Raw genomic sequence first — 8,966 nt, 5'->3', positions numbered from 1 at the left:
CTGGACCCAAACAACCAATGTATTTTAGCTCTTAATGGCAGGAATAATAATAATAACAACATCATCAACAATAATAAACATCTTTGAAGAGGTATTCAGGATGTACAATATTAGGGGAACCATTCTGGGATGATGTCTGGGGAAAGTCCAGTGGCCATTTGGGAAAGAAAAGGGGCCAGAATGAGCAGGGCATGAGGTTCCCCTGATGTCGAGCTCTTTTAGTTAGGGATTTCCTTCTTGAAGGGAGTTCCCCGCTCCTCTCTCGGGCGTGAGTCCGAGGATCCTGGCAAGAGGGGGAGCCGCTATAGATCAATCAAGGTTTAGCCAAAGAATTTCTCACCCTCAGGATGTTGAAGAAAGAACACTGAGTTGTTTTATTCAGTTTCAGCTGAAAAAGGATGACCCCCGCGATCATTCGTCAAGGAACCATAACATACATTTACAGCAACCACTTTTATAACAAAAATATGGGGGGCGCGGATTGAATTCCGCGCTACACCTTTTCCCCGCCTTCGTATGCGCTGATTGGTCCTTAAAATGGTGGCGGGAACCCTCGTCCAATCAGAGGGCTCCCTGGTATAGTGGTATAGTTCAATATATTAATATATAATGCTAATATTGTGCTATGCTAATAATATAATGTATTGTATGTACATACAGCTGCTCTGAGTCTCCTTCTGGGTGAGAAGGGTGGGATATAAATGTAGTAAATAAATAATTAATTTTAGACTTAGGCTCGCCCAAAGTCTGAAATGACTTGAAGGCACACAACAACAACAATCCTAATTAACTTGACTATCTCATTGGCCAGTAGCAGGCCCACACTTTCCATTGAAATCCTGATAGGTTTATGTTGGTTAAAATTGTTTTCATTTTTAAATATTGTATTGTTCTTTCGTTGTTGTTGTTGTTGCACTACAAATAAGACATGTGCAGTATGCATAGGAATTTTTCTTTTTTTTTTTTTCAAATGAAAATTCGGCCCCTCAACAGTCTGAAAGATAGTGGACCGGCCCTCTGCTTCAAAAGTTTGAGGACCCCTACTCTAAAGGGTTGGGGCTTGCTGTATACATTTCTCCTTGTTGAGATCAATTTGGTTAGTTTCTGCCAATCGGCTCTTTAATCTGTTGTGGTCATTTTGAATCCCGACCCTGTCTTCTGGAGCGTCCGCTCTCCCTCTCAGTTTGGGGTCATCTTCCTAGAAATCTCAGCCGTCTTCTGATTTCTTGAGTGCAATGAATGACACTGAATGTGGAGAACTCTCCCTTTGAAGGACATTAGACTGTATTCCGGCGGTTGATCCCTCAGGTGGGACTCATCGTAGGCACATCTGGGGCGCAAGCAAGGCCGGCTCACAAGATGAGGCGGCTGCAGCGAGACGAGACTCTGCTCTCCTTCATCCCAAAGTCACTTTGCTGGGAGGCAGAGGGAGGTGAAAGGCGCATGGCTCTCTCGGCGCATGAGGGCCATGAAGGGCCTTCCAAGAGCACCGCGTGGCTCCCAGAGGCGAGCTGTTCTAAGGCCCCCCTCCCTGCCTAAATATAACCTTGCCGCCCGGCCCATTCGCCCCGCAGGAGGGGCTATAATTAACCAAGGGCCCGGTCCAAAAATAAAAAGTCCCGTGCCCTACCCCTCTCTCCCCCTTCTCCTCTCTCTCTTGGCCAGACACATTTGCTCAGTGGACGGCGCACAGGTCAGTCATGAAGCTCTGATGCCAACGAAGCTTGGATGAGACCGACGTCCATTGGAGAGATGGGCAGCTTTTGGGGCCGTCGCCCAACAGAGTCACCCCTCTTCCTCCTTGGACGGAAGACCTGAGTTTGGGATGGGAACTGCTTAGCCTTGGAGCCTCCCCATCCGGAAGGGGTGAGTTTCCTTACAGCTTGGTTGGGGCTGATTATGTACTCCTCTCTCCATGATCCTTGGCATCTTCCCAATCCCAGGAGGGCCACTGTTTGTCACATTGGGCTCCTCTCTTAGAATCACAGAATCATAGAATAGTAGAGTTGGAAGAGACCTCATGGGCCATCCAGTCCAACCCCCTGCCAAGAAGCAGGAAATCGCATTCAAAGCACCCCCGACAGATGGCCATCCAGCCTCTGCTTAAAAGCCTCCAAAGAAGGAGCCTCCACCACAGTCCGAAGCAGAGAGTTCCACTGCCGAACAGCCCTCACAGTGAGGAAGTTCTTCCTGATGTTCAGGTGGAATCTCCTTTCCTGTAGTTTGAAGCGGAACTCTCTCCCCCGGGCCGTGGTGGAGGCTCCTTCTTTGGAGGCTTTTAAGCAGAGGCTGGATGGCCATCTGTCAGGGGTGCTTTGAATGCGATTTCTTGCTTCTTAGCAGGGGGTTGGACTGGATGGCCCATGAGGTCTCTTCCAACTCTACTATTGTATGATTCTATGAAGCCATTGTTCCGTGTCCTAGTCTGCAGGGCAGCAGAAAACAAGCTTGCTCCCTCCTCCCTATGACTTCCCCTCACATATTTGTACATGGCTATCATGTCTCCTCTCAGCCTTCTCTTCTGCAGGCTAAACATGCCCAGCTCTTTAAGCCGCTCCTCATAGGGCTTGTTCTCCAGACCCTTAATCATTTTAGTCGCCCTCCTCTGGACGCTTTCCAGCTTGTCAACATCTCCCTTCAACTGCGGTGCCCACAATTGGACGCAGTATTCCAGGTGTGGTCTGACCAAGGCAGAATAGAGGGGGAGCATGACTTCCCTGGATCTAGACACTATACTCCTATTTACACAGGCCAGAATCCCATTGGCTTTCTTAGCAGCCGCATCACATTGTTGGCTCGTGTTTAACTTGTTGTCCACAAGGACTCCAAGGTCTTTTTCGCACACACCAGGCATCGTCCCCCATTCTGTATCTTTGCATTCCATTTTTTCTGCCGAAGTGAAGTATCTTGCATTTGTTAGTTTCGGCCCATCTCTCTAGTCTCTTTTCCTTTCGCTGCCCGCACTCCCTTGTGCCCTCTGCTTTACTTATTTTGCACAGAGGAGGACTCCAGCAGCCTCCGGACCCTGTCACGTTCAAGGAGAAAGACTGCATTTCCAACACAAGGGCTTGCAGAGTAGTGGCACAAAGGGCATTCAGGGTAACGATGGTGGCAGAGAGTCTTCTCTTGGGCATTAATGGCTCAGTCTGCCGGCATTGGCACTCTTTGCAACTTAAAGGTCAGAGACAACAATGGGACCCATTAGTTTTAACGTCTTGGTTTTGGAGAGAGGGGGGCACCCTCACAATGGGCTCTGCCAAAAAACAAAAGCACAATGGGCCACGAAAGGTACATCAAAAGGCAGAGGCAACATGACCCCAACCAGAAGGAAAGAGGGAATGGCAAAGAACCCTGTTGGGTGCAGGAAATGTTTCTTTTCAAATTACTTTTTTTTTCGTGTCAGGAGCAACCGGAGTTGCTTCTGGAGTGAGAGAATTGGCCGTCTGCAAGGACGTTGTCCAGGGGACGCCCGGATGTTTTGATGTTTTTACCATCCTTGTGGGAGGCTTCTCTCATGTCCCCGCATGGAGCTGGAGCTGATAGAGGGAGCTCATCCACACTCTCCCCAGGTGGGATTCGAACCTGGCAGCTTTCAGGTCAGCAACCCAACCTTCAAGTCACAAGCCTTTTATCCCCTGGTTTTTAGTTTTTATCCCCAACTAAAGTCAACCCACTGAATCCCTTGGCTGAATAAGTCTACTGTTTAGAAATCTTATTGATTCAGTGGAGTTGGTTGGTTCATCTCGATTGAGGGAAGTCATACTCCCACTCCATTCTTCTTTGGTCACTCACCTGAGATATTGTGCCCAGGTCTGGACAAGACAATTCAAGATACGGATATGGATGAAATGGAAGGGGTCCGGAGAGGGCCACCAAAATGGTCAAAGGTCTGGAAGCCATTAATCCCCCTGAGGAGCAGCTGAGGGAGCTGTGGATGTTTAGCTTGGAGAAAAGGCTGAGGGAAGGGGACACAAGAGCCATGTTTTAATATTGGAAAGGAGATCCGAAGCAAAACATTTATTTTATTTACAGTATTTATATTCTGCCCTTCTCACCCCGAAGGGGACTCAGGGCGGATCACATTATATACATATAGGGCAAACATTCAATGCCCATATAAACATAGAACCGAGACAGAGACAGACAGACGCAGAGGCAATTTAACCTTCTCCTGAGGGGATGTTCGATTCTGGCCACAGGGGGGAGCAGCTGCTTCATCATCCACTGTGATGGCACTTCCTCATTCCAACGTCGTAAATTAGTTAAATTTGCCTCCCCATTTTTATAAGTGGTACCTTATTTCCTACTTGATAGATGCAACTATCTTTCGGGTTGCTAGGTCAGCAACGAGCAGGGGCTATTTTTAATTTTTAATTGACGGGTGCTCACCCCGCCACAGGCTGGCCTCAAACTCATGACCTCATGGTCAGAGTGATTTATTGCAGCAGGCTGCTCACCAGCCTACGCCACAGCCTGGCCCCACCTGCATCCACCTCCACTGAGGTGTGAGACAGACTGAATGCAAAATGGAGTCCTGAGTCTGAACATGCTCAGTACCATCATATGTCTATAGTCCTTCCCACACCAAAGAGATACAGTGAAACTGGCAAATCAACATACACATAGAATACAGGTTAGCAAATGTATACATTAACAAATAAATAGTGAAAGGCTTGGGAGGTTTCCAATACTTCCAACTCTAGGATGCTGTTTCTGTGATCTGTGTCTGCCCATGCCCCTTTGGGTTGGCAGAAGGCATGCTGCCGATGGTGGGGACCTCTGACGGGCCTTCTCTCCCTGCAGGGCCCCGATGGGCGAGTGGCACCTGCTGGGCCGGCTGCTGGAGAGTGCGCAGGAGCACTCCACGGAGGTGGGCAAGGTCTGGCTGACGGTGCTCTTCATCTTCCGCATCCTGGTCCTGGGGGCGGCTGCCGAGAAGGTCTGGGGGGACGAACAGTCCAACTTCTCCTGCGACACCAAGCAGCCTGGCTGCCAGAGCGTCTGCTACGACCAGACCTTCCCCATCTCCCACGTCCGCTTCTGGGTGCTGCAGATCATTTTCGTCTCCACCCCGAGCCTGGTCTACCTGGGCCACGTCCTGCACCTGGTGCGCAAGGAGGAGAGGGAGCGGGGCCTCTCTGCGGCTGGCACCCCCCTTCGCGACCCCTGGGGCCGGATCCGCCTGCGAGGGGCCGTGCTGCAGACCTACCTCTGCAACGTGGTCTTCAAGGCCCTGCTGGAGGTGGGCTTCATCCTGGGCCAGTACCTGCTCTACGGCTTCGGCCTGAAGCCTCTCTACACCTGCAGCCGCTGGCCCTGCCCCAACGCCGTCAACTGCTACATCTCGCGGCCCACGGAGAAGACCATCTTCATTCTCTTCATGCTGGCCGCGGCCTGCCTCTCGCTCCTCCTCAACGTGGTGGAGGTCTGCCACGTGCTCCGAGCCAAATGCAGCAGGGCAGGACGGGGGTCCCAGGCCGAATCAGAGGTCCTGGCTGAGGCAGAAGTAGAGACCCCAGCCCACCTCCCTGGGGGCAAAGACGTCGTCGCCGGCATCGGAAACCCCAACTGGGATCGACACCAGAAGCGAGGCAGCAAGCCCAGCAAGTCCAGTGCGAAATGGAGGCCGAGTGATTTGGCTGTTTAAGGGCTTCTGTGGCAAGGCAAGCACTCTTCGGATCATAGAGACCCCAAAGGCCATCCAGTCCAACCCCATTTGTGCCAGGCAGGACAAGCACAATCAAAGCACCCCCGAGAGATGGTCATCCAGCAATAATAATAATAATACAGTAGTCTCACTTATCCAACATAAACGGGCCGGAAGAACGTTGCATAAGCAAATATGTTTGATAATAAGGAGGGATTAACAAAAAGCCTATTAAACATCAAATTAGGCTACGATTTTACAAATTAAGCACCAAAACATCATGTTATACAACAAATTTGACAGAAAAAGTAGTTCAGTATGCAGTAATGCTATGTAGTAATTACTGTATTTACAAATTTAGCACCGAAATATACAATGTATTGAAAACATTGACTACAAAAACATTGACTACTAAAAGGCAGACTGAGTTGGATAATCCAGAATGTTGGATAAACGAATGTTCCTAGAGAAGTGCACTTGGAAAGGACCAGACGCAGAGCTTTTTCTATTTCTGCCCCTGCCTTATGGAATGCCTTGCCGCCCTACATGAGAGCCATGCGTGAGTTAGGGCCTTTTACCCTAGCACTCAAGACCTGGCTCTTTACTAGAGCTTTTAATCTATGCTAATTTTATCAATATTTGTATGTATGTATTTTTATCCTTTACAATTTTATCTTGTAAATCGCCTAGAGCATCTTGAGTGGAGGGCGATTCGTAAGTAATTAAATGATGATGATAATGATGGATAAGTGAGACTCTACTGTAATAATAATAATAATAATAATAATAATAATAATAATAATAATATTTGCCTTTTCCCTCTTGGACCTTTGGTTTGGCTTCTTGGAAATGGAAGAGGCCAGGGACTTGCAGGAAACCATCTCATTTTGTGTTTGCAGAAGATGTCTTGAACTTCAGCTCCCAGAAGCTCCAGTCAATAGTCTGGGAGCTGGAGAACCAGCTACCACTGTTAGGAATTGTGGGAGTTGAAGTCCAAAACACCTGGAGAACTGAAGTTTGCCCAAGCCTGCTCTAAATTATCACCCAACTATCACAAATATAGAAGTAGAAGGGAGAGGGCCTTTTCGGTGGTGGCTCCCCGGCTGTGGAACACCCTCCCCAGAGATATACGTCAAGCCCCAACCCTTCTGAGTTTTAGAAAAGCCCTGAAAACATGGCTATGTGCCCAGGCTTTCGATGATTAAATGATAAAGACGACCCAGACTGACTTATGGCCACAGTACGAGGATATTGGATGAATGGACTTTAACTATATGTTTTATATTTTTATATTGTTTTAAGTGTTGTAATTGGATTTTATTCATTGCTATGTTTTAAATGTGTGTAGGCATCGAATTGTTGCCAATTGTGTACGCCGCCCTGAGTCCCTTCGGGTGAGAAGGGCGGGATATAAATGTTGTAAATAAATAAAATAAAATAATAATAATAATAATAATAATAATAATAATAAATGTCAAACTATTCTGGGACTTCCGAATTCCGAATGGCTGACAGTTTTGGAGCACAATACTCCTGACCTCACGACTGTGTTAAAAAACAAAGTATGGATCATTGATGTTGCAATCCCAAGTTCCAAGGTCTCTTTTACAAATTGACTGCTTTAATGCCAGACATTACTCATCCTCTATCTGTGCATTTCACTTTTTAAGTCTGTAGTATCCTACATTTCATCTTGCTGAGATCAGTGTTCTTCGTTTTGGCCAATCAGCTCCCTAAGCTGTGAAGATCATTTTAGATCCTGAACCTGTCTTCTAGAGCAGGCATGGGCAAACTTCGGCCCTCCGGGTGTTTTGGACTGCAACTCCCACCATTCCCAACAGCCTCAGCCCCCTTCCTTTCCCCCCTCAGCCATTTAAGCTTGGACTAGATGGCATTTGTGGTCACCTTCCAAATCCAGGATTGGATGACTCTGACTTGAAGGCCTGCTGCTTTGCCTGTGGCTCTTTCCAAAGATCACCTTTTTCTGGGACGAGGAGCAAAGATGTCCAAAGGAAGCCTTGTGGAGACGGAGGGCTCAAGGCGGCTGCGGCTGCCCTCCAGCGGCCAGAAAGCAGCACAACTGACCTCCCAAAGTGACCCAGGGCCCCTCCAAGGCAATATGGAAATAAAGCCGGACTTTGCCAGGACATCCTTGGCTTATTTCGCTCCTTCACAAAACAGCTTCTGAAACCTATTGCACAAGACAACCATGCATTCTGTGTGTCTTGCAATGGGTTTGCCCCATTTCAGGAATTTGTGATGAAAAATCAGTCTCTGCAAGAAAAACTGGGTGTCAAAACGTTGTCAGCACAATAGATGCTGCCCTCTGCGTCCAAGATGTTTGGCACAAATTCATTTTGCAAAGTCCCTAAGTCTTGTGTTGAGACGCTTATTTGTAAGGAAGAGGGGCAGGACAAGGGTTTTGAGGAATGCAACAATTAGGAATTGTGGGAGTTGAAGTCCAAAACACCTGGAGGGCTGGAGTTTGCCCATGCCTGGGAGTTAAAAGGTAAAGGTTTCCCCTGACGTTAAGTCCAGTAATGTCCGACTCTGGGGGTTGGTGCTCATCTTCATTTCTAAGCCGAAGAGTCGGCGTTGTCCGTAGACACCTCCAAGGTCATGTGGCCGGCATGACTGCTTGGAGCGCCGTTACCTTTCCGCCGGAGCGGTACCTATTGATCTACTCACATTGGCATGTTTTTGAACTGCTAGCTTGGCAGGAGCTGGGGCTAACAGCGGGCGCTCATTCTGCTCCCAGGATTTGAACCTGGCACCTTTCAGTCTGCAAGTTCAGCAGCTCAGTACTTTTAACACAGTGTGGTACCCGTGTGTTAGGTAAAGGTAAAGGTTTCCCCTGACGTTAAGTCCAGTCATGTCTGACTCTGGGGGTTGGTGCTCATCTCCATTTCTAAGCCGAAGAGCCGGCGTTGTCTGTAGACACCTCCAAGGTCATGTGGCTGGCATGACTGCTTGGAGCGCCATTACCTTTCCGCCGGAGCGGTACCTATTGATCTACTCACATTGGCATGTTTTCGAACTGCTAGGTTGGCAGAAGCTGGAGCAACAGCGGGCGTTCACTCCGCTCCCAGGATTTGAACCTGGGACTTTTCGGTGCTTTAACACACTTCGCCACCGGGGCTCCTAAGCCTAACCCTAATCCTAACCCTAACTTTAAACAAAGACAACTCAGAATGCATAGAGTCATTGCTTTGCAGTGCGTTAACCTAATGGTTCTGGTTTTCTATGCCGTCTTTGGGGTGAAGAGGGAGAGAAGGGAATAATAAAGAGAAAAAGATTGAGGAGGATCCTCCTGCCAAAA

The 8,966-nt window shown here is 48.4% G+C and overlaps 1 protein-coding gene across 1 annotated transcript; it reads left to right on the top strand.

Moving 5' to 3' along the window:
• Positions 1-44: 44 nt before the first annotated feature.
• Positions 45-8,902, top strand: LOC100562909 (gap junction alpha-3 protein). The gene is made up of 2 exons (XM_003228195.4): positions 45-1,866; positions 4,804-8,902. The coding sequence occupies exon 2, from the start codon at positions 4,811-4,813 to the stop codon at positions 5,645-5,647; it is 837 nt and encodes a 278-aa protein (XP_003228243.1). The 5' UTR covers positions 45-1,866; positions 4,804-4,810; the 3' UTR covers positions 5,648-8,902.
• Positions 8,903-8,966: the final 64 nt, after the last annotated feature.

The sequence above is a fragment of the Anolis carolinensis genome, unplaced genomic scaffold (genome assembly GCF_035594765.1).
Source record: "Anolis carolinensis isolate JA03-04 unplaced genomic scaffold, rAnoCar3.1.pri scaffold_12, whole genome shotgun sequence".
In the NCBI taxonomy this organism is placed as follows: Eukaryota; Metazoa; Chordata; class Lepidosauria; order Squamata; family Dactyloidae; genus Anolis; species Anolis carolinensis.
This window is presented reverse-complemented; position numbering and strand designations above follow the sequence as displayed.